The sequence below is a fragment of the Vicugna pacos genome, chromosome 24, assembly GCF_048564905.1.
Source record: "Vicugna pacos chromosome 24, VicPac4, whole genome shotgun sequence".
NCBI classification, from domain to species: domain Eukaryota; kingdom Metazoa; phylum Chordata; class Mammalia; order Artiodactyla; family Camelidae; genus Vicugna; species Vicugna pacos.
This window is the reverse complement of record NC_133010.1, coordinates 24289643-24315498: the sequence shown is the minus strand read 5'-3', so window position 1 is coordinate 24315498 and position 25856 is coordinate 24289643. Positions and strand designations below refer to the sequence as shown.

The window sequence follows — 25856 nt, the reverse complement described above, 5'->3', positions numbered from 1 at the left end:
ACATTTTTATGCATGTCCGTGATGCATAAGAGTTTGCGGACTAGTTTATAACATATTGTTTCACTGATTGTTCCGAACAAACCGTGTAAGGCAAGTACTGTCCCCATTTTGCAGGTTGGGAAACTGCATCCTGTAGAGTTTAACTGGGCGCTCTGGGTCTCAAACCCAGGGCACGGTGCTGAGACATGGACCCGGGCTCCCACGCTGAGTGTTCTGGGCTCTGCGTGGCTCCACAGAGGTTAACTGCCTGGGGGTGGTATGGTTCACAGGAACTATGGGGGACCTTCTCGTAAGGTCCGAGGATGGGATTTCCATAGAAATCCTTTCTTAGTTTCTTGGAATTCTTTTGAAAAAGAAAAGTCTTAATGGTTAAAAAGTGGCTGATTAATAGAATGTGTTTTTACCATCACATACATGTTTATGGAACATAGATGAAAATTACCTCACATTGCATACCAGTCCCTTGGGTTTCTATGTAAGATTTTAGGAACTGAATCAGTTTCTGCATCTAAAACAGAAATCGAAACAGTGCAAACTTAAAAGGCTTGTCAGTCAAGATAAAGTGACAGAGCTGTTGTCCAAGTGCAATCAGAAAAATAGATTTGCCAAACAAGGTGTCATAATTTTCATTAAAATCTTAACTGTTACAGATGAATTAATCAGCCATCTGAGGTTCTGTCCACCTGAAATGAGTTCCTAGATCATCAGCAACACTGGAAAAGTTTCAGTTTAGAACCTTCCATGTTCATCATGAACTATGAGCCTCAGATTTTAATAAAGTTCCTTGATGAAAGAATTACAGAATTAGTCCTTACTGCATACTGGAGCATTTTAAAAGTTAATTAATTCCCTGACATTCAACAGTGTAACTAAATTACTCTGTACAGTTGTTTGAGCACAATGTGTATAATCTTCTGATTGAAATAAGGACAAAAACTCACCAGCAGTAATTCTTGCTTACTCACCTCCCGCACCGTCACCGCCAGCCTTTAACAGCTCCTCAGAACCTGAGGAGTCCAGAGTCTTAGAAACTCTTCGCTGTAATGGAACGAGGGCTTGCGGGCTTTGAAGTTTCAGGTTTCAGAGTTAGAGTTTCTGAACAGAAGTGTGTTTTTGAAGCTGGAACTGAAGAAATATTCTAATGAGACTGTGCAGCAAAATACCTGCTAATTCACTATTGTTTACCCTGTGATTTCTATTTAAATTTGTGCTGCTGTCGTGATTAATTCCCACCTCCCAGGATAATGAATCTAGATTTTATTTCTGCTCTCTGCCCAGACTTGTACAGCAGGCAAAGTGTGGGAAAATCAGAGAAGAAGATACTGCCTTGGATAATCCGCTCAGAGGTAAGAGCAAAAACACCGGCAGACGCACAGGCTCTGCTTTCCGCTGTGAAGGTCGTCTTACTTGTCTGCTTAGTGGATGTTGTCCCTTCCAAGAAGGAATGGGGGAAAGCACTTGCCAGCGGCTCAGAGACTTGGGTTCTAGTCTCAACTCGACTTCACTGCTCTGACCTTAATTTTCTTATGTTTAAAGTGGAAGGAGCAGGCTGTATAATCTATCTCTGTGGTCCTCACTGATGGCAGGGCAAATCTACGCCTATAGAAACACACGTGTCAGGGGTGGACTCTCTCTGCCATCTGCACAGGGCATGGAGGGCATCTGCAGTGTCTCCTTGCATTTTTAGAAGTTGAGGACTGGAAAATGTGATTTCATTAGCAAGACAGGCAGAAAGTTTATGGAACAAAGCTGAACCATTAGAAGCTGAGGGATTATTAGAGTATAGGAAAAAGAGTTGCATGTTTTCATTTAATTATGTTTCTTTGCAGTTAAGACCCAGTATAGATAGAATTTCTTCTGTAATTTTGACCTTACGTTGTAGTGAGCTAAGGAATAAATTTCCCCTTGGGTGTGTTAACTTGATGCAATAGTTTTTATTTGGTCGGATGAAAATGTTGGTAATTTGTTTGTATCTTCCAGAACGTGGTAGGAGATCTGTGTATCTTCTAAAGGGGGGGAAATTAGTGAGTTTTCTCTTCGTTTGCCTAGAAGTGCAGCGACTTAGCCCCACTGGGTAGCACTGCACTTCATCTCCAGTACAGTCACCTGTTGGACTTTTCTTAAGAAAAAAGGAGTGTGCTTTGTAGTCATTGAACAAAAGAGCTGTGACTTTTTTTAAATTCAACTATAGTTGCTGTACAATATGATATGTTACAGGTGTACAGTGTAGTGATTGACAGTTTTTAATGGTTATGCTCCATTAATAGTTATTATAAAATGTTGGCTATATTCCTTGTATTACACAGTATATCCTTGTAGCTTATTTTATATCTAATAGTTTGTACACCCTTATCCCCAACCCGACCTCCCCCTCCCCCTTCCCTCTCCCCACTGGTGACCACTCAGTTGTTCTCTGTATCTGAGTCTGCTTTTTTTTTTTTTGTTATACTTACTAGTTGTATTTTTTTAGGTTCCACATATAAGTGATATCGTACAGTATTTGTCTTTCTCGGTCTGACTTATTTTACTAAGCATAATGTCCTCCAAGTTCATCCATGTGGCTACAAATGGCAAAATTTCATTCTTTTTTGTGGCCGAATAGTGTTCCATTGTGTGTGTACACCACATCTTTATCCAGTCATCTGTTGATGGACATTTAGGTTGTTCCCATATCTTGACCATTGTAAATAATGGTGCTGTGGACATTGGGGTGTGCGTGTCTTTTCAAATTAGTGGTTTTGTTTTTTTCAAATATATACCCAGGAGTGGAATTGCTGGTCATATGGTAGTTCTGTTTTTAGGTTTTTGAGAAACCTCCACACTGTTCTGCACAGTGGCTGCACCAGTTGGCATTCCCCCCAGCAGTATACAAGGGTTCAGAAGGGCTGTGATTTCCGTGGGCTCATTTCTGGCAGGGCCCGTGCTCTGCTCGTAGCTGAAAGAACGCTTGGTTTCATCTCACCCACAAAGGGATGAAGAATCGTTTCCTCAGAAAATGGAGGGAAGTTTCTCTGTTTTGGTTGTGCCCCTATACGTGTCTCCCTAGCCAGAAGAAATTCTGTGTCTATAACCAGATAGGAGCATCACTTTAAATAAAATAAAATAAATAACTGATCTTTTGGAAGCCGCTCCATACAAATGTTCTAATCCGTTTTGCCAAGCCTTCATTCTGTAAACAACATGTTTGCAACAGTATGAGGAACCCTAAAAAAGTGTCAGTGTCTTAATTCATATTTTGACACTTTTGAAAATATCTCCACAAAGTAATTATGTATATGTTCCTATTAGTCAGTTTTGTAGTTCACATAGGGAAAGTAGTCATGAAGATCACCCTTATAAAAACAGAAAATATCACTAGCAAAACGCAGTTGCCTGCTGCGGAGGATGAAATCCAGCTTGTTCAGTAAGCACTTGTTCTTTTCTGCGTAGTTGATAAGAAGTTTGCAACCGTATGCATTGATTCATTGGTGCATTTACAGTGCTCTCTGATTTGGACATTCGATTTCCTCCTGTTGAAGGTCTGTGTTAACAGGCCCAGAGCGTGAGCGACGGGGAGCCCCCGCCTGGCCCCCAGCACGCAGCCGCAGGGCCCCTGCGCTCTGGCAGAGGGAAGGCCTGCGCGGACCCGCTCTAGCCCAGGATTCATTTAGCACCTGCTCTCTGTTAGCCCTTTGTCACCCAAAGCCGTTCTTCCTTGTAGTGAGTAATCCTTGTTACTGCAGTTAAGCTCATTTTCTCTGCTTCTAACCTGGGTGAGACAAAATAATGAGAATAAATATGTCGCTATGGTGATATTAAATAATTATTTCATATTTCCTTTTTATTTTTTTGTGAGCCTACAAATCTGAGCATAATTTCTAAATCCTTACCTTTATTTGGGGGGGAGGGGTATGGGATGTCTGACCACAGATTTGAATAAACACCTTTTTAAAGTCATTAGAAATGTTTTCTTTTTCTTTTCTTAAGGTAAATGTATTGAAGTTTGTTCTCCATTTCTCCCATGAGGGAAAACAGTGTACCTTTGGTTTTTGGAGATTGTGTGCCCAGTGCAGATGTACACGTGCAGCTTCTGCTTGTATCTTGGGCGTGTTTGCAGTGTTTACTTGGAAACATCTGTATTTTCTAAATCATTTTATTCACAATTGATATGCTTGGCAGATAAATAAGAGATTTTCAAAGGCTACCCATTATTTTTCAATACCCTTCTTAGAGAATCAGCGTTTTTTCCTTTCCTGTAAGAATATATAACAGTTGGGTTAAATAACAGAAACTTTGAATTAAATAATATAAATTGGTTGAGGAAAACATGATTATCTTGAGGGACGCTTGGTAGTAAAATTAAGAGACGTAAGCTGGAGTGTGTCTTACTAATGGAAAGGTTTGCAGGGAAGCTCGCTGGGTGTGACTCCTAGGACACACGGATGGGAGTTTTCCTTTGCACCTTTTGCTGAGTGAATAATGCACGAACAAAGATCAATCCACGTATCCCTTCTCGGGGGCTGAGTTGGCATCTGCGTAGTGGCCTGGCAGGTTTTTACCTTTGCTCCGTGACTGTTCCGCTGAGAACTGCACTAACTCTGCTCCTTTGGACACACGTGGAGCGAGGCTGGGGGAAGCACGTGTCGTTGCGTACACGGGACCTCCTCATCCACGCCACCTGCCTTCTGTCCTTAGAGACGCAAGAGCCAGAGCAGCCAAAACCCAGCCGCTTGTGCCGCAGACACAGGGCGCCTGCTGTGCCTCCCCAGGGGGCAGCTTCGGTCTTGTGGCTTGGTCAGCTGCAAAACTGGGGGGATTCTTAGTGCTAATTATAACCAGTGTTCACTTTTATAAAAATCAGAAAATTTCATAGAGCAAAAAATACGAGATAAACATGGTTAATAAATCCTTCATGGACTGACTTTGGATGTAACAATTCATCTTTTTATTTTCTTTGCTAGTATCTATTCTCTTATATTACTAGTATCATGTGTATGTATAATCTTCTATTGCTAGTATCTTACACATAGGGATCATCTTGTATTTGGTGACCTGCAGGTCACCTTGATTAGCGCTTGCTGATATACCATGGTTATCTTCCTAAGTCAGTGCGTACACAGCTGCTAGGTTCTTTTTTTTTAGGTAAACCTTGTAGCCACGTACATGACGGATCATACCCATTTACTCTTGGGTCCAGAGAAGAGGGTGACTGGACCCCCAGCTCATCCCATCCAGTTGCCACCTCCTGCCGGGGTGCTCATTCTCCTGATGTGCACTGCCATCAGGTCCTTTGTTTCTGTTTTATAAATGAAATCACACAGTGTGTGCTCTTTCATGACTGGCTGCTTTTGCCAGCATTGTTCGTAAGATCCATTCAGATCATGGTTTGCTTATACTGATTGCTGCATGTTGTTCAATTTTATGATGGTATCACAATGTATTTATTTTAATGTTGGTTGTTTTCAGTTTTGCCCTCTTACCAGTGGTGCTACGAGGAACCTTCTAGTGTGTGACGGGGTGGAAATGTGGCTGCGTTTCCGTGGGCATATAACCAGGAGCGGGATTTCTGGGTAACTGGGTTTGCGTAAGTTCAACCTCAGGATCTGGCGTCAAATATTGTCACAAAGCGTTTGTCCCAGCGCATGCCTCCCAGCACAGTTTGGAAATTACAGGTACCCTACGTCCTTGCCAGCAGGTAGTTTCGGCCAGTCACTTTAATGTTAGCCATTCTTTGAGGTCTACAGTATTATTTAATTATGCTTTTAATTTTGCGTTTCCCTGAAGCCTAGTGAACTTGAACACATTTTCGCGTTTGCTGGCTGCTTGAGCAGCCTCTTTTGTGAAGTACTTCTCCCGTTTGCCTCCTAGATCGTGTTTTCCTTGTTGAGACGGAGGAGTTCTCTGTGTTTGTACCTGAGTGCATCACCGGGTAGACGTGTGGCAGGTGTCTTCCTCTCCAGGCTGTGATTGGCCTTTCTCTCCCATGGTGCCTGGTGATGAAGAGAAGTCCCACAATGTAGTACAGTCCACCAGTCCTTTCTGTTGTGGGTGGCTCTTCAGTGTCCTGTTTAAACCGTGTGCCTCTTGCATGTTTGTGACCGTATTCTGCTATTCTTCGTTTTAGAACCTTTGCTTTTTCTTTCACATTTAGCCCTGTCGTGCACCTGGACATAATTTTTTATACATGGTAAAACATAGGCATCAAGACTTACCTTTTATGTGAGTATCAGTTGACGCAGTATCATTTATTATTAAAAACCCCTTCCTTTCCCCTGTTTGTCATAAGTCGAGTGACCGTCACTGTCCTGGACTTCAGCATGTCTCTTGTAAGTGGCATGTGATACTTACTTTGACATTCAGTCTGATGATAGTGGTATTTCTGGTAGAGTGTTTGACACATTTATAATGTTATTGCTGTTAAGTTGGGTTTATAACTATTTTAATAATTGTTTTCTATCTTTCTCAACAGTTTTGTGTGCTTCATATTTCTTGCTTTATTTTTTATTAACCAAGAATTTACTTTATTATGCTATTTTTTCTGTACTAGCTTGTTGGTTATTGATTTTTAATATTTTTAGTAGATATTGTAGCTAGTAAAATACACAGCTTTGTATAGGATCATCTTTCCTCTGAAAAAAACTCTTCTGTGTTTCTTTTAGTGTGTCTTCTAGCTATGTTTTTTTAAGTAAGTTTTTCTTTAGAAATGTTTTTCTTTCGGCTTAACATTTCAAGAATATTTTTGCTGGTTATGGAATTCTGCTACCTTCTTTTGGTGTCAGTTAAAATATTAATAATAAGCACTTCCAGGACAGAAGGAATATAGCAAAAGTTTCTCATTAAAAAGGAGAGCTGTTAGCCTTACCTTGCTTAAAATAATAAATAGCAGAGACCTGTATCCCAAGTTAGAGACTGGCTGAGATTAGGAGATGTGGAGGTGCTGAGATCTGAGTAATGAGTCTGCTTCCCCATCAAACGCGCTGAAACACCTCCGCTCGCTGGTGGGATCCTGCTGGAAGCCACCCTCATGTGGCCCGTGAGGCTCGGAGCAGGAAGGGAGATCTTGGAAGTGAGTGTGGGGTGTGCAGGCCTCCAGGCTCCCTCCTAGGAGATCATGAGGTTTTTTTTTTTAGCTTGGTTTTTAACATATTCTGCATGGTCTTTCCTAAAATTCCCTTCATCCTTCTTTTTAGAGCAAACTCTTTTTCCCATTAAGTTCCAGAAAAACATGAAAATGAGAAAAGTCAGTTTTCTCGCTGGCATCAAGACATAGTTTATAGTTTATGGGTTTTGAAGAATTATAAACGTTATTGACAAAATATTTTGAAAATTCAACTGTGGAAAAAGTGATCATGGAAGAATAAAAACATCTAGGAAAAATAAATCTTCTTTAATAAGTAGCTACTTATTTTTAGTTGTAAGGCTCGAGGGACTGGCAGCTCTGAAAGCTGAATCCCACAGCACCAAGTCTGGCGCTGTGTGGGCAGCCAAGCCATAAGCTTCCTCAGAGTATTCCAGAAATATCCCTCTGGGACTAGAATCTGCCGCTGACACATCCTCTTCCGTCTCTGGTTATATTAGAACGCGGCTTTCTGATCCAAGTCACTGCAGCCTGCAGGCACTGTTGGTCCCTTAGCCAGTGTTCCGGGACAGTGATGAGGTGCAGGGTGCTAAGCTGAGGTCCTCAACGTGTTTACTGTGTGGAGTTGGGGCAGAGGGACAACCCAGGGACAGACGGAGCTTTTTCCTGGACTGGAATTCCAGCTTTGTGTTCCAACCATGCACAGTCCTCTTTCTCTTAGGCCCACATGGGAGACCTAGATTCTTAGATTCTCGGCCCATCATCCCAGGCAGGAGACAGGGAATCCTAATAACTTCGCCTTCTTCCCAGCGTCAGATTTGAGGGATGTGGGCGTTTCGCCCGCAGTCTGTGAACACGTAAGAGTCAGGTGGGTGTATTGGGGCTTGGACTCCCCCAGAGCAAGCATCTCTCTGCTTCAGTCATCACTTGGTCCAGGGTGTCACCAGGCTGGTCGTCCTCGTCTCTAATCCCAGTACTAAAGGGAAGAGTCCTCAGACTACAGCAAAGAAGCTGTGCCTCTCAGATACTTCCAGGAGCACCAGGAGGAAGCCCTGCCCCCTCCATGAGGAGGAGGGCGCAAGACGCTTTTTTGCCTTCATGACCAAGGACTTGGGGGAAAAACTGCCCTAGTACATGGTCTCCTCGGAAAGAACATGCCTGTTTTATGAGAAGAAGTTTTCTAAGCTTGAGGTTTGTGCCCGATCAGGACAGTCAGTGAGGGAGAGCTCAGGCCTGGTTCTGGAGGCTACAGCAGAGGTAGGCAGGAGAGAAGGCCAGAGACGCGGGGGCAGTTGAGGGGATGAGGCAGTGGAATTCCTGTTCTTAAAGGGCCTTTAACCAGAGTTTGTCCTGGGTTTCTCTACCCAGACAGCACTGCTATTTCGACAATCCATTACTGCAGAGAAAGGAGACTTCAGATAGTAAAGCCGAGCACTTTATTTCTAAATGGAGAGAGAGTCGGAACTGGGTGCCGTAAGTATATGTAAATGAGCCTTAGTGTTCCGTCGGGCTGTCATCGTGGTAGATTTCTGAGCTGAAATTCCTCAGACCTAAATATCATCACCGCCAAACAGAAAACAGCGTTGTTGCTGACCCCAGGACACCTGGGCTGTCTTTGTAAACGTAGTCCTGCTCTATTACGTAAGTTAGGAGGTACAAGAAGATTCCATCTCTTTGTAAATTAAAGGAGTGTCGACTAAAATGAGTAACTTTACATAAATAAGGGCATAAAATACTTCAGTGCCGTGTGAGGACATACCTGAGGTATGTTCAGTACATCAGTTAGGTACTTGGTTGAGTCACTCCGAGGACATTGCCTCTCTCCTTGTTGCCATGGTTACCGTTGCCTTGAGGGGGTACCTCGCGTATCGTGTGTGTCACTCTATTTATTAGCAAAGAGAACAGTCTCCTCTGTTTACATGGTTCTCCCTCATTCACTGTTTTCTTGTGTTTTTGTTCATTGATTTGTTTTCCTTTTTTGAATAATTTTAGACGATGCCATTTTCCTTCGATTTGGACTGCCAAGAGTTTAATGGCTTTGATGGGTTAGAAAAATCAGATTATAAAATAATCATGAGGAAATAAATAATAAAATAACAAGTATTTAAGGAAACTAGAAAATAAACTAAAAAAAAAAAACCAAGATTCCTTTCATCTGAGATGTAGCTACTCTAATGATTATTTTTCTTTTATTTGCCTTTAGAAAGATGAGGCTTAAAAAAATATTATCCTCAGTGGTGATGGATTTTCGTGAATATACTCTGCCTAGTGTTTAATTCTATAAATTCAGAAAAGACACTCTTTTTTAAAACATTTCTTAGCAGTGGCGTCAGATAGTAGCCGTTTTCCTACAGCGCTGGCTGTGACCGTGATGGTGATAATAACGTATTCACCCAGTGCTCGCCCTGCTGTAAAGAAGATTCACGTAGACACCGGTTTTCCTGTTGAGGTGGTTGAGAGTAGGTGGGTAACTTGTCCAAGGTCACTCGCTGCTAAAGGACACAGGTGCAGCTTAGGTCTTCCTCTAAAAGCGGAAGCTCTTTCCCTGCAGCAGACAGAGGGTCCCATCAGGAGGCTGGGGGGCCTGACCTTGAGCCCAGCCACAAACTCGCAGCATTTAGACCGTGAGCCTGAGTCTCCTCGCTTGTCAGATGGAGACCATTTCTCTACTTAGAATGGTAGTTGAGTGGCTCAAAAGGGAGAATTGATACGAAAGAGCATTCAGAATAAAGCACCGTGTAGTTGAAGGTATGACCAAGACTCCGGCGTTCCTCTATAAATTCATCCGAGTGGATTAATAGTAACACCTTAGATTTAACCTCCTCCTGGCCCCAGCGGTGGGTGTGTTCCAGATGCTGTGTGACTTCTGCTTCCTGTCTGACCATTGCTAAGTTCTCCTTGAAACAGAAAAGCAAACTTCTTCTGCAGAAACTTTGGGAATTTTACTTTGTGTTGGATAGACTGGCATTGAAGTCTGAAGTCAAAAACCATTTCAGTGTCTCTGACATTCTTATTCTGTTTCATGACAGTCTTTCTTTTCTTAAGAAGAATGCTTTTCTGCTTGGCCAGAAATTTCTCCTTGGAAGTGACAGAGTTGCTGTCTTACCATTAATGAATTTTACAGCCCACATCCTTTTTATTTTAAAGAAATATGGACATATCTGCCCAAAGCCTTGCTTTATCACAAAATAGAGGAAGCCACTGCTGTCCTGAAACCCAGGGCTCTCTCAGCCCTGCTGGTAGTGGACCTGCAGACAGGCCACCTCTGACCACTTGGAGTCGCTTTCACAGTTGATACTGGTATGTTTGAAAGAGAGAAGGTTACTGCATCCAGAAAGGAGGCTGAGAATATTAAGTTGAGCCACCCGTGTGTCACACAGACACCTTGGAGGTGAGTGGAAGATCCTTCCCTGAGGGGCCAGGAGTCTGGGTTGGGTCACAAGCTATTTCTGTGGTGCCGGGCCCCTTTCCTGGGGTGTCTGTCAGGTGATGGGTTGCATTTGGCTCTGTTGTGGGGCGGGGCGGTGTTTGTGTCTTCACTGTGTTTACATCGAAAGACGCTTCTGTAAACATAAGGGTTAGGGTGTGACAAGTTTTCAAAGTGATCCTTGTTTGTGTCTTGTTTCACCGCTTTGCCTTAAAATTGAGACTGTTTCCTCAAAACTCTTTCTGAATCAACCCCGCCCCCAAATACTGCATTTTGATTGAGCACACTAGCAAAGAAACCTTACTTTCAAATACACCTGCTCAAGCTGTGGTCCTGGCAGTCTGGATTGAGCTGCGTAACATCTTAACATCTGTATCCTGTGCTCAGCACCTTGGAAGGGAAATGAACATAACACCAGATTATTAATCAAGAGAAATTAATCTTAGAATGAGTGGCGGAATGTTAGAAATTTTCTTTGAGCTTCTCCTTTCTACCAAAGTTGAAGGCCTCTGGAGGATTCCTTAGAGAAGCCGTGGTAGGTAACTGGCCCCCGCAGGTGTGTCGGGGTGACGTGGCCATGCCCGGGAAGTGAGGGTGCACAGTGTTGCTGCTGCTTCAGCAGCAGACGGCGTGGAAGAGTCTGGTCATGTTGTGACACAGGTTCCCGAGGCAAAACATGTAAGTCTGAGGAAAGAGGTTTGAAAATAAGCAGTTTCTAAGCTGTATGTTAGGGTCTTCCACTAGGGTCATGGGGTAACCCGGAAATGAGCAGATGGGAGCTGAGCCCCCCTCTAACGCCACAGGGGCCTCAAGGGGTTTCCACAGAACCGTTTCTCTGGTGCCAGAATCGGTCCTTTGTTCGCTGGGTCAGTCAGCATATTCTTCTCACACGCCAGCGTATTCTTCTCACACGCCAGCGTTGTCCTGGGCCAGGGGGGTGTGCGGTGAATGAAAGCAGAGCTGCGCTTGACTGTCATGGGCTCCCGGCCTCCTGAGAGCCGCTGACGGCCACCCACATGCACATGGGGTGGCAGCTGGGAAGACGGTCCCCCAGGGTCAGGGGGACGTCTCTGGAGAAGTGACTGGGGCCCACGTCTGAAGGGTGAGCAGAAGTGAAAGGGAGGAGGGTACAGCTCAGCGGTAGAGTGCACGCTTAGCATGCACGAGGTCCTGGGTTCAGACCCCAGTACCTCCATTAAAAAAAATAATAATAAAATAATAATAGTGATAATAATAATAATAAAACAGTGCAGTGTTTGCATATAACCTACGCACATGCTCCCATATACTTTAAATCATCTCTAGATGTTTATAATACCTAATACAGTGTAAATGCCTTGTGAATAGTTGCTAGAGCACAGCAAATTAAGACAAAAAAGGAAGAAGTGAATTGGACATCGGGAGGGGGGGCAGAGGGCTGGGGGAGCAAAGAAGGCTGTTTCCTGGGCTTTTCCATGAGCCGACGTCGTGAGTCCTGTGTGTGCCGAGTCATTGCCAGGATTACCTGATGTATCAGTCTTCTTCCTGTGTTGGGTACCCCGCCTCACAGATGAGAGGAAGCCGGGGTCCGGGAGTTGAAGCCTGTCCCCTTCACCCCACAGCTCAAGATTATGGGGCCAGGGTTTGAACCCTGTCTCACTGCAGAGCACCCCCCACGCCGCCACCTCCCCGCACCACCTCCTGGAGTGAGCCGAGCAGGCACCCGTGGGGCTGCAGGGACCGTGCTGCGTGAGACAGTCCGTTTGTTTCAGGTGTCCCTGCCCGTTACTCCCCGCACTAAGAGAGGTGGTGCTGTTGAGGTGCATTTCCCAAGTCCTCTGTAGAAAGGATGTAGTGGCCGAGAGTAGAGTGCACCCACCAGAGCACCGAGAGCTTGGTCTCCAGGGCGGGGAGGGCAGCGCGGCTGGCACCCCATCAGACCTCGGACAGGCAGGGCGTGTGTGGCGGACAGAGCTTAACTGGACCCGGCCAGGCAGACCCTGCCCCGGCACCTGCGTACCCTGAGTTTGTTTTCAGTGCTCTCTGCCCTCACTGTGCGCGCGATCCGGGTGCCTGCTGGACTGTGAGCTTCTCCCAGGCAGGGAGTGTGCTTGTTTTTGTGTCCTCTGGGCCTGGCCTTGTGCCAGCCCTGCAGTGGACACTCAGCACTGAATGAATTTTGTAGCGTTTCTGGAATTAAACCTCTTGCCCCTTTCTCTGCAGAGTATTTATTGCCTTATCAAATGCATCTCTCAGCTCTGCAAGGTTGATCCACTGCTAAGCACAGTTAGACTACAGTGTCCCAGCTGTCCCAGCGTGGTATGCTTTAAAGGGCTGACCCTGGCTGGAGGTAGATAAGCAGCCTCCTCACACCGTTTGAAAGTAGGAAGACGTCATTAACAAGGACGGGACGAGAATCACAGGTTCAGACACTGGATTTGTTCTTCCGAGTAACGGTTCGTTGTGGGGAGTGTAAACTGACAGAACTTTGTACTGGAATTCCCTGAGCTGCCTGTGGTTTCCCGCAGCCGTCCGCGCCTGGCGGGTAGGATCGTGGCATCGCTTTGCATGGCCCAGTTTCGGGCCATCATGGTACATTTCCCAGGATGCTGACTTGTTCGTTCTCTAAAGACAATGTCAGAATTCATTGTGTGCATTAGCCTCCTTACTCACTGAATCTTGAAGCAGAACATTCTTCCGTACCGGCCAAGTAAGAGCCAGCTATTGGCAGAACTTAGATTGAGACTCTCACTCTGACCTCAAAAGGTCAGATGGGAAAAAATACATCGGAGTTTTGGAACTCAACGTCCTTTCAGCTGCCAGGGTCAATCAGGCAAGGATATTTGACCTTTTTTTTTTTTTGCCATCTGCTTTAATGTCTGGAAATGGATGCTTATTACTGTACAAGAGGCATAAAAAGTGCAGTGAGTCCTACATCCACGGTGACCTGCATCTGGCAGGGAGAAGGCACGGATTTGTATTTATTGTAGTTCAGTATACTGACTAATTAAAATTTAGCTGTATGTCAGCTGCTTGCCATATTCTGAAAATTGCAATTAATTTGATACTAAAAATATGCTGAGCATATTGTATTGTTTTATGATTCAGAAAGCAGTCCACAGGCCCCCTAAACTCCTGAGCCATTGTTTTACCATCCCTTTAAATTGCACCGTGATGTGATAGTGCCCGCAGTGTCCACCTATGTCTGTAATTTAAAAACCCAAACATCAAAGAACAAATGCGTATGAAATTGACTTAAAGGCATTTTTTTAGGAAGCCTTTGGAACCACCTCTGTTTGCTTTTCTGAGAACTCAAAGATAGACATTTTATCATTGAACAGCAGGATGGGTGCTGGAGGAGCCCAGAAGGAGGCCCGTCGGTCATCACGGCGGAGCCAGCGGCCATACATGCCCAGCAGCGCTGACGGGGGCAGAGCAGCTGACTGACTGGAAATGTTGGGGTCTCTCCGGTGTCTCTGAGGCCTCTGAGCTCCTACAGCTGTAACTGCCACTTTCAGCTGTCCCTGCGATGAACATTCATCCTGCAAAGCCAGCAGTGTTTAATGTAAGATGGGAAAGTCGTTGCTGAAAAATCGGTCACTTAGATGCCAGGGTCCTTCTTAGAGCCCAGTGCCCTCGGGTCAGCTGTCATTAGTGCGGCTACTGCGTCCTTCAGCGTCCCAGCGAAAGGCAGGAAGGTGGGCTGCTCCCCAGGGCGAGGGGCAGTGTCTCCCTCAGAATTCAGTCCACCACTGAGATTTTCAAGAAATGGCTGAGCTCATCCCGAGTCTGCCCTGCTCTTGGAATGAAGACATGAACACCGACAGTGAGGGCCCCAGGCCCGCAGGGCTTGAGTCAGGACCCTTCCGCACTGCAGCCCCACAGGTGACGTCAGCGCTGTGTGTTCTGGCGGCTCGTGCATGCTGAGGTCGCGGAGGGAATGAGTGCGGGGAGCTCCGCGAAGGACACCTCTCTGCGTCTGTTGCAGGCGGCACTTCCCCCGGTCAGCACCATGGGCCCTCCCGGCCAAACCACGACCCTCGACGCAACCGCCTCCCCCACCCTCACCTCTTCTTCCCGGAGGCCTGAGGCGGGAGGAAAGCAGGCATCACAGCGTGGAAGGGGACTAAGTAAGTTACCAGCCGCGTTGACATCGCATGTCCGTGATGCTTTAATAGGTAGCACGCTGAGAAAACTTCCGAGAACTCAAGGGCAAATCGATGCGAGTTCTGCAACAAAAATTCGATATAAAAATATTTCCCGTTATGAGCAGATCACGTACTGGGAGAAAGTACTTCACCCTCTCCTGTCTCTCCCTCCCTCCAGAGCTCCCCTCAGACCCATGTCACTGCCCTCAGAGGGAAAAAGAACTCCGTTAAAACCCGGACGTTGCAGCCTGCACAGCAGCAGCGCACGAGCTGCTGGCGGACTACGCGGAGCTTGCTCAGCAGATTGCGCGCTGCGGTGCACACTGGGGTCGGGTCACGTTTGCGTCTGGGGAAACGTTAGGCATTGATTTTTCTGGAGCTGTTTAAAATTAGACACTTTAAAAAAAATAAAAAAATTAGACACTTTAGAAATTCATGTGCACAGGTGTTAATAGTGGAGAGTGTCACCGTTTATAAAGGCTGAGGAACTTTGTAAATTGCAAGAACTGCACAGTGACAGTGTTAATACTTTCATCGTGTGGAAGGCTCCAAGGTTAATTGCCTTTCAGAATGGTGAGACTAACTAGCTTTAGCACAGTCTCTACCTAAAGGAAGAGACCGGGACTGGCGTCGCCAGGATCTTACATGGTCCTGAAGAGTTTCTCTGACCTCCTTCGGGGACGTATTGGGGAAAACAGGATTTGGTGAGGAGTTAGATTAAGCAAAGTTCCTTATCTAGAGGAACAGCGTACAGAGAATGAATTAACTTTAAGCCCATCTTTTGACCTCCAAATATTTTGTCACATTTGGGTAGCATTTATATTGAATAAAATCCTGTCCAGGCAGTTTTTAATGATTTTTTTTAAAATTTGGTCTCTCAATATTTATTGTACCAACGTGAGTGGTGTGAGTGGATAATGATTTTTAGTACTCAGAATTCTGCATTTACTACTGCCATGAACTCACACCCATGTTTTTCAACGGCATTTTGCTAGCTCACATTTTGACTGGTTAAAAAAAAAATGAGTATGTAATAGAATTGCATAGATGCCATTACAAATCGGGTTTCTTATGCAGAATTGCTTTTCTGAAACTACCTTCATTATACAAGATGAAAAGTTCCTGTTGCTCTTTTCACTGGCTTCTCCGGGAAATAACCAGGGTCATGGAGGGGAAGGAGCAGAGCTTGCTAGTTGCCCCTTGTGGCTGCTCTTAGCTTGTAAGGAGAGCACTTAAAGTGACCAGAGCTGCTGTGGAGCCCCGGGGGCCCTGGGGGCTGGTTAAGACCCTAATCAGGTCTTCTGGGGAAGACGGGACTTCAACTCAACAGGCCGATCAATTGTCAAGACTTAAACTGAAAAAAAAGAAATAGGTGATTGGTTATCAAAGGAATAAAACCAGCCACAAAATAAGAAGCAACACAATGTGGTAATGCAGTCATAAAGGACAGTCAAATGTTCTTACACATATTCAAGAAATCAGTCATCTAAGTTAAGTATTTCATTGGGTGCCCCTCCCTTTTTTTTTTTAGATTTCACATATAAGCAATATCACATGGCATTTTTTTGTTCTTTTTCTGGCTTACTTCACTTAGAATGACAATCTCCAGGTCCATCCATATTGCTGCACATGGCATTTTTTTTTTTTTATGTTTGAGCTGTCCATTTCTGTATGGTGATTTTGACTTTGCTACTGTGTCAGATTCCCTTCTTATGTGTCATTCTTTCAGGTAATTGTTTTCCAGGTAAACCAGTGTGTCATCTGCAAATAATGATCATTTTACCTATTAAAAGCTATTTTTTCTGATTCTCCCTGAACTGAAAAGCTTAGCAACTTTTGGACAGTAGACATAAGCATTCTCTCCAGCAAATAGGAAGAGGGTTCTCTGAGACTTGCAGAACCGTGTCTCCCATGGGACCAACAAGGTACCCCCCTGCCCCACTACTGCTTTCACTTAGTTATTCCTTTGTTTTTATTTTAATTTTGTTTAGTCTCTTACTAAGAGAAATTATAGTAATTCATTTCTCCTATGTGTTTAGTACTAAAGGACAGCGGGGTAGGAGCTGGTCACGGCTTTAGTGATTTAAACTTTTGCTTTATTGGTTTCCTTATAAATACTGTTTTATGTGCTGAAGTTTTAAACTACCCAGTGTAGAAGATAGGGAGTGTTACTGTAATACTGAGCAGCCTGGTTGTCTGGAAACTGGTCATCCTGCGAGGAACCAGAGCATTCTCTCTCCAGTGCCTTCCCTCCGGGCAGTCTCAGATGCATAACATTCTTTCCTCTCATCAGTGGGAACCTGAGATGTTCACTGGGCAGGTAGGGGAGAGAGTACTGATAAGCTTCGTTTTATTGTAGCTGAATTTAACAGCGGGTGAGGAAAATCAATGCAGGAAGTTACGGATTTAATCTCAGCTCGGAAACCGGTTTGCTGTGCTGTCCTGGCAAATCGTTTAACCCCTCTGCTTTGATATTTTCAATTTTGGCATGTGACTATCATTAAATATTTAATTAATCAATATTTAATATTAAATAATAAGTAATAGTCATTAAAAGTAGTCATTAATAGTACCTATTCAAGGCTGTATTTGTATTTGTGATCACAGGCTCCAGCCGTCACTGTGAGGCCTCACCTCACAGCCCTTTGGGTTGGTGGCGTTCCTCACTGTGGTCAATATGATCCCACGATGGCATTTCAGAAAAGGAAACGGGTTGGTCTTCAGGACTTCCCCCGAGCTCCCTCAGCAGACTGAAGCAGCAGCTGGGGTAAGAAACACAACCATAGGTTTAATCAGCCGCTGCCTCTGACTTAGCATAAATCCGTCAAGCTGCCTCCCTGCAATTGCTCGTCTACTACCTTCTCAGAAAGTGACTAAGGAGTGACTCATGCCTCTTGCTGAAGCCACTGCAAATGGGAAGCGTTAAATAATGTACACAGAAGTAGGCCTCTGAGGGGTGACACTGGCATTGAAAAGCATTGTGAGGGTGTGTACAGTATGGTTTTAATTTTTTTTAATGTTTTACTTTTTTAATTGAAGTATATTTGATTTACAATATTGTGTTAGTTTCAGGTGTACAGCAAAGTGATTCAATTATATATATAACATACATTATATATATATATCCTTTTTCAGATTCTTTTCCAGTGTAGGTTATTATAAGATACTGATGCAGTTCCCTGTGCTACACAGTAGGTCCTTGTTACGTATCTATTTTATATACAATAGTGTGTATGTCAATTCTAAACTTCTCATTTATCCCTCCCCACCTTTCCCCTTTAGTAACTAAAGTTTGCTTCCTATGTCTATGAGTCTACTTCTAGTTTGTAATTAAGTGCATTTGCATCACTTTTTTTAGATTCCACAAATAAGTGACACCATATGATATTTGTTTTTATTTGACCTATTTCACTTAGTATAATAATCTCTAGGTTCATCCATGTTGTTGCAAATGGCGTTACTTCATTCTTTTTATGGTTGAGTAATGTTCCATTGTATAAATATACCACATCTTCTTTATCCAGTCATCTGTCAGTGGACATTTAGATTGCTTCCATGCCTTGGCTATTGTAAACAGTGGGGCTGTGACTATTGGGGTGCATGGATCTTTTTGAATCAGAGTTTTCTCCAGATATATGCCCAGGAGTGGGATCGCTGGATCATGGGGTAACTCTATTTTAGTTTTTTAAGGAGCCTCCATACTGTCCTCCATAGTGGCTGCACCAGTTTACACTCCCACCAACAGTGCAGGAGGGCTCCCTTTTCCTTACATTTCCTCCAGCATCTGTTATTTGTAGACTTCCTAATGATGGCCATTCTGGCTGGTGTCATTGTAGTTCTGATTTCTAATAACTAGTGATGTTGAGCATCTTTTCATGTGCCTGTGGCCTTCTGTATGTCTTATTTGGAAAATAAGATTTGTTTAGATTTTCTGCCCATTTTTGATTGAGTTATTTTTTTGAATTGAGCTATAAAGCAGTTTGTATATTTTGGAAATTAATCCCTTGTTGGTCACATCGTTTGCAAATATTTTCTCCCATTCCATAGGTTGTCTTTTCATTTTGTTTATGATTTCCTTTGCTGTGTGAAAGCTTTTAAGCTTAATTGGGTCCCATTTGTTTATTTTTTCTTTCATTTCCATTACTCTAGGAGATGGATCCAAAAAAATATTGCTGCAATTTATGTCAGAGAGCGTTCTGCCTGTGTTTGCCTCTAGCAGCTTTAGAGTATCTGGTCTTACATTTAGGTCTTCTATCCATTTTGAGTTTATTTTTGTATTTGGCATTAGAGAATGTTCTAATTTCATTCTTTTACAGGTAGCTGTGCAGTTTTCCCAGCACCACTTACTGAAGAGACTGTCTTTTCTCCATTGTATAGTCTTGCCTCCTTTGTCACAGATTAATTGACTGTAAATGTGTGGGTTTATTTCTGGACTTTCTGTCCTGTTCCATTAATCTACGTGTCTGTTTTGTGCCAGTACCACTGCTTTGATTACCATATTTTTGTAGCATAGTCTACAAAATACATAATCTACATATAGTCCATAGTCACAGGAGGTGTGATGCTTCCAGCTCCATTCTTCCTCCTCAGGATTGTTTTCGCTTCAAGGTCTTTTGTGTTTCAATACAAATTTAAAAATTTTTTGGTCTAGTTCTGTGAAAATGCCATTGGTAATCTGATAGGGATTGCCCTGAATCTGTACATGCCTCAGGTAGTGTGGCCATGCCAGCAATACTGATCCTTCCCGTCCAGCAACACAGTGTACCTTTCCCTCTGCTTGTGTCGTCCCCGGTCTCTCGCACCAGTGTCGTGGTTTTCAGGGTGCAGGTCCTTCGCCTCCTCTGGTAGGTGTATTCCTAGGTGTTTTATTCTTTTTGGTGCAATAGTAGTAAATGGGATTGTTCCCTTAATTTCTTTTTCTGATATTTCATTGTTAGTGTACAGAAATGCAGCAGGTTTCTGTGTATTAGTTTTGCATCCTGCAGCTTTACCAGATTCACTGATGAGTGCTAGCAGTTTTCTGGTGGCATCTTTAGGATTTTCTGTGTATAGGATCATGTCATCTAAAAACAGTGATAGTTCTACTTTTTTCCAGTTGGATTCCTGTTATTTCTTTTTCTTCTCTGCTGCGGCTAGGACTTCCAAAACTATGTTGAATATGAACATGTATAAACTATTTAAATTAAGGAAAGTAAACACTATTTGAAATAATAGACAAAGGGAGCACTCACCAAGATGCCCTTTAAATTATGTATACCAAGCCATGCCCTTTCCTCTAACCCCGTACACTAGTACTTGTCCCTTGTTCTAGCTTTACGTTTATAAGAACGGCCTATTTTTACATCCCTGTGTAAGACTGGAAAAGGGTCATAGAAGGAAAAGCCATGTGTAAGAAGTCAGGAACAGCGTGATGAGTGTGAACTCACTAAGTTCTTGTTTACCTGCAGCAACATCATTTAAGTGATGCTGCGTAACCAGCCGTTGGTACCCTACCGCCGTCAGACAGGGGAGAGCCAGACATCCAGCAACACTTTAGAATACGGAGTGGGAGTCCTGAAACCAATGAGCAGGCTGAAACTACACATAGGGAAGGTTTGGAGAGTGAAACAGTGAGTATTTTTAGAGGTGGCAAAACTGGAGGATGCGCTTACCCACACGTGTTAATCAGACACCGATAGCCTGAAACGATCGGGTTTGACTCGAGGTTCTGATTCATTTTGAAAAGACTGGGCGAAGCCTGGGTGCTGTTGGAGGGTGAGGGTTATGCGGATGGGGGCGGGGCCAGTGGATACCCTGCCTGCATTTAGGCATCCTCCCCGGAGAGGTATGTTTCTCCTTATCCAAGGAGCAGGGGCTTTGAAGTATGTTTCTCTGTCACGTTCACCTGGAAGATCAGTGCCGCAGCCACCTTGTGGATCTTAGCTGAGTATCCTAGCCCTGGAGTGTCATTTCTCCAGGAGTCTGTTTTGTTTTTACCAGAACCAAACCAGATTCCTTATTTCCTAATGCTCTCCATAGACGTGTCATGCCGGTGAGGCACTTGGAGGGCTCCCCTAAGTGTGATCGCCCTGAGGAAGAGCAGTGTTGACAGGCAGTCGCGAGCAAACAGGGAAAGACAGGGCTCAACTTGGACGAGAGGGCTGAACACCCGCTGTGATTACTTAGCTAAGTGCAGGAGGCACGCTGAACTTGATTTTCAAGTATATGAGCTTTTCACGATCGTGAAATGCATACCACAATATGCCAGAAAGCGCAGTCGTTTTAATTAGCCAGCCTATCATGTAAAACCAACAGCCAAACCGAAAGTGAGGGTGGTTTTCTTTAATACCCATTAATTTGAGTAATTAGAAAAAAAATGGTAAGCAGCGTTCTTCAGCTGTTTATTCTGGCCTTTTTAATTTTAACTAGAGCAGGGCAAAAAAGGGAAAAACGTACATTACACTATTTGGTTTCATTTCTTACTTCAGAAAAATGCGTATGGCCGGCCGTACTTAACTAGCAGAGGCGCTGTTACGTAAGGGCGCCTTGCCGCTGGTGCACCTCCCCGTGGAAGAGTAGGTGGTTTGTGTTATTGTTCTCTCTGAGGGTTTTGGAGACGGTGGTTTAGCAAGGCAATACCCTAGAATATATTAGGAAATAACAGTGACAGATTCGTTTTGTATGTTGTGCCCTAGAAGGCCATTTATATAGATGTAAATGCGGTGTTTGTAATACAGAAACGCTTGGAAATTGCCGGCCCCTCCGCCAGCGCTTGTGAGAGGGAAGATCAGGCATCCCCCAGCCGTTGCGTTGAGTCACTCCGTGTAGAGAACACATGGATATGCCCCCCGTTTTACGGAATTCCGGGGGTGACCACCTGAACTTTACACCAGATAAATCAGGGCAGTTGTTGAACATAGCAGAAGAGTGCTGTCAGATAAGAAGCGGCCCGCGCTTGCAGCAGAGCGCTGGTAGTGCCCAGTTCTGTGTGAACGAGAATTTGAGTTTGTTTCTGTAAGTCTGTGGTACGTAGCAACAAAAAATATCACTCCATGGAGAAAATGTGGATTTCTGGCCAGCTTTTCAGTTGCATAAAGTGGAGGTACATCTATTTTTCAGCTGAATGTGACTTTTTCCAACGTGGGAAATGTGATATGAATAAGCCACACTAGTAAGTTTTTTAAATGAGATAGCAGCCTTGTAAAAAGCACAGTAATTCTGTATTTGCAAGGGCATTGTGTAGGGATGGAAAGCACCTTGGATTCAGATCATCCGTCTGCCACTTTTAAACTGTACAAACTTGGGCAAGTGTCTTAACATCTCTGAGCCTCATCTTCCACCTGGTAAATGAGGGGTAATCTTACCACCCGTCCCCTCCGCCCCCTGGTACTGAGGACCCAGGAGGTGCTGTGGGAAGGGACCGCCCAGCACTTGGTGTTCAGTTTGTTGTTACCATTTTATATGAAAAGGGTTTTCCATTAGAATTACTTTTAGCACTCCTTCCAAGCAATTCTAATAGATTCCCCCTCCCCTTATTTTTAAGTATTGCCCTGGATGGTGCTTAGCAAAAGTGGTACTGAATTAACACTTGTAGCATGCTGAATTATGTAATCCTAATTAACTTACTTTCTCATTTCTTAGAAAGCTAAAAATTCTTTCACAGAAAGTCAGCCACTTCTATGTACGTGTTCCACAGGAATCTTCTCCATTCTACACCGGGCTGCACTGGCAAGACTGCCTTCTTATCCAGTCTTCCTGCCTCCCCGCTTACTCCTCTGTGGTCGTTCATCCTCCTCTTTGTAGTCAAAGCAGCTTTCAGATCCAGTCATATCACTCACTGTTGGGTCCCTTTAGCAGCCTCTCCGGTAGCCTTAGAATAATAAGCTTTCAAGACCCTTCGTGGTCCGGTCTTGCCCGCGCCTGCAGCCCCTCCTTCTCCACTGCCCTGCTGCTCATTTGCCCTCTCGCCTCTTACACGTGCTGTTTGCTCTTTCCAGAACCGTCTCCTCCTCGTCACCTCCGCCCGGTACCTGGCCTCATCAGAATCAGCCCTCTCACCCCAACCAAGACATCTTCCATCTTCAGTCAGGGTTGCAGCTAAAGGGAACTAGCGTCCCTCCCCGCCCTCCTTCCCCCACTAGGACGGGGACCCTGCTCTTCTATCGCATGAATGCTGTCATCCCTCCGCCTTTCCTGTGGAAGCATTTCTTACACTCTGTTGCTGGTTGCTGTCCATTTCTCCCGTAGAGCGTGGGCGCCACGGGGCAGGGACGACGTCCGCTTTCCCGGTTCCTGCAGTGCTCGCTGGGTGGTTAGCACACCCGAATCACTCAGGAAACCTGGAGCGAACAGATGCTGCTCCCGGGGCTTGCAGAGGTGCACAGGAAGATGTGCACCCTGCCTTCAAGGAGCTCATGATCTTGTGGTGGAGAAAGCTCATGAATAAGTCCCACGTGACAGACACTGTAATAGAAATACACGCACCATCCGAGGGAGCGACCGCGTCGGAAGACTTGAGTTGGTCTTTAAATACTGACAGGAGCCAGCGTGGGGGCTCTGGCCTTGGCCTTGGCTCTGCAGGTTAGCCTTCCCATCTTGGGCAAATTACCCATCCTCTCTGAACCTTGACTTCCTTCTCTAGAAAAGCGAAGGTGGTAACACATCACGCGCAGAACTGCGGGAGGACTAGGCGGAGACTTGGATGGCGCGCACCGAGCCTGGTGCTCGGGCGGTCCTGGGTAGGTCCTCGGTAGGTTGTAGCTACTTTATCACTCAGCTGAATTCGAATTTGTTTATTCAGTGCTGCTTAATGAATGCACCCGAAGACAAATGAGGAGAAAAGAATCTCTTTCTTGAATGTGACAACATCACAGCTTCAGCCCGGATCTATGTGAGGGAAGTTTCTGGACTGTGGCCTAATACATAATATATCATTTGCCTCCATTAAACTGTAATAAATTATTGAGAACCAGAGGAGCGGCCGTTATACTAGAAACCTGCTCCCTTTAACACAACTCGAGGGGACTGTTTGCACTGCTGCCTTCGTTCACAGTGATTTACTAGCCCTCGGTTGTCTGATTCGTCCACGATTTTGGTTCTGCATAGTATTACACAGGAAGCTGCCCTTCCCTGCACCTCTGCCCCTCCAGCCTGGGATACTTAGGGACACTTTAAAAGTATAAAATCTGTGACAGGCTGTGCAACAGCAGAAATGTATTTGATGACATGTGCTCTGAAATCGAGTTCTGATCAGAAAATTTCTAGGTGGTAGCCACATGCCACATTTTACCTCCTTGGGAGAAGAGCTGCATCCTCTAAGTGTATTCTTCATGCTGTTGGTGAGGCAGAAATACCCGAGCGCTTTAACCCTAAGAGGTAACAGGAAACCACCACCAGCTTCCACTGCACTTTCGGAATGCCAACAAGCTGATTTCAGTTAGTCTGGGGTCCCCAAGAAAAGGTTACGTCATCACTTAACTTGCACGGCTTTAGGCAACTTGGCTGGAGTCCGTGCAGCCCTCCCAGCATTGCTAATCAGAAGCTTTGCTCTCCGCTGTTTTCTGAACCTTACCTCTTTCGGAGCTCAGGCGCACAACTGGTTTGACGTTCCCGAAAGGGTCAGCCAGTTATCTAAGAATCTGCGTTCCTGGCTGGGTGCTTAGAAGCGGTCTGTTCACAGGAAGAACAAATCCCAATGTGCCCTCAGAATTCAGGGTGGGGGGAGATGGGAGGGCGTTTTCCTGTTCTGGTGCTTGTTATCAGTCACGTTGCACTCTCTCTCCTCAGTTTAGATGCAGTACATGTCAGTGAATCCTGTAGTAAATAGTTGTAATCGCCGTTCTGGAATCTACCAGCCTTGTGTATGGAGGCTTTGATTTGGACATCTGTGGAGAGAGGAGGGCCAGGTATGGTCCTTTGCTTTGGAGCCTCCCGTGGTTCTGTGTAGCCTCTGCAGGGGTCCTCAGCCCTGCTCTACGTCAGAATCACCTGTGCAGCCTTTCTGTAAATGCACGTGCTCATGCCCCACTCAAGAGATGATACTTTGGAAATTCTGGAAAAGGAGCCAGACACGTGTATTTTTTGCTTCCCTGGGCGATTCAGACTTGCAGCTAAGGTCGGGAATCGCTGCCCAGCGTGTTGTGTGCAGCCAAGGGTCCGCACAGCCAGCCCTCTGGCCAGCTGTCCCACCTTCTCTCCCTCCGTGAGTCCAGGACCCACCACATCAGCCTCTTCCAGTCCCGGCTTCGTGATGGCATCTCTGCCCCAACTCCCTTTCCTCATCTGCTGAAATCCTACTCATCTCTTAAAATAGCGGTTCTTAAACCTTCAAGTGCAGAAGAGAAACCCTGGAACATCTAAAAAAAAATCCTGCTCCCAACACTCCCCTCCCCAGAGATTCAGATCCTGTGGGGCTGGGGTCCAAGATGAGGCACTTTCCCAAGTTCTCCGGTCACCTCTGAGTGGGCGTGGCAGGAAACCCCTGCTTTAGGCCGCCTTCTGCACAGCCTCCCAGGCCTGGCGCCCAGTGCCTGGCAGGCCCCCCCGAAGGTTCAGGTCTGTGTGGGGGGCTGGCACCAGGCCACCTTCACTTCTGTGTCCCCGCCCTCAGCTCCGTGCCCAGCACAGCTCAGAACACGTGTATTGAATTGATAGTGTTTTGCAACACAACAGGTATTTATCATCTTAAATTACAGTGTAAAGTCTAGAAAAAGTAAATATTTCTCCACAGCTGCTGCCCACGACAGCATCAGGACGAATCCATTGTCCCGTCTTCCTGGGCGGCCGTGGGGCCGGCGTCCCGATCACCGGCGGGCCTGGAGCTGCCCGTTCTCACTTAAACTGCCTTGCGTCCATTTTATATCTTTCTTTCAATATCAGCTTTTGAAATCTTTTTTCCGAGGGGGAAAAAAAATGCTGTCTTCTGTGGGGACATCCAGGGCTTGCAGTGTTTTCTTCTTTCTTTTTGCCCTGTTTCTAAAATGGGCAGGACCAGGACCCTGCGGAGTGGACTGTGTGCTCGCGGGGTGCCGGGCATCCCAGGGGGCCTGTGGGCTGAACCCCCAGAGACCCGCTCACGTGGGCCCTCTGCCTGCGGCCCCTCCACCCTGAGTCTTGGCTCTGTCTCCCAGCCTCCACACCCCCAGCTGCCGCCCAGCACCCGGACTCCCCAGGCTCGGCCTGTAGCTTCTCTGCCCGCAGTCCCCTTCTCAGCCTGGCTGTCCTCCCCACCAGGAAAGCGTCCTGATCGGCCCAAAACTGAGTGAGG

At 45.4% G+C, this 25856-nt stretch overlaps 1 protein-coding gene across 7 annotated transcripts in view; it reads left to right on the top strand.

Moving 5' to 3' along the window:
- L3MBTL4 (L3MBTL histone methyl-lysine binding protein 4) overlaps positions 1–25856 on the top strand; it is a 332768-nt gene that overhangs the window by 266743 nt on the left and 40169 nt on the right. For all 7 annotated transcript variants that reach the window (XM_072949221.1, XM_072949220.1, XM_072949226.1 and 4 more), the window contains one exon: positions 1279–1346. In XM_072949221.1, the coding sequence (XP_072805322.1) occupies positions 1279–1346 (68 nt within the window). The remainder of the gene's footprint in view (positions 1–1278; positions 1347–25856) is intronic.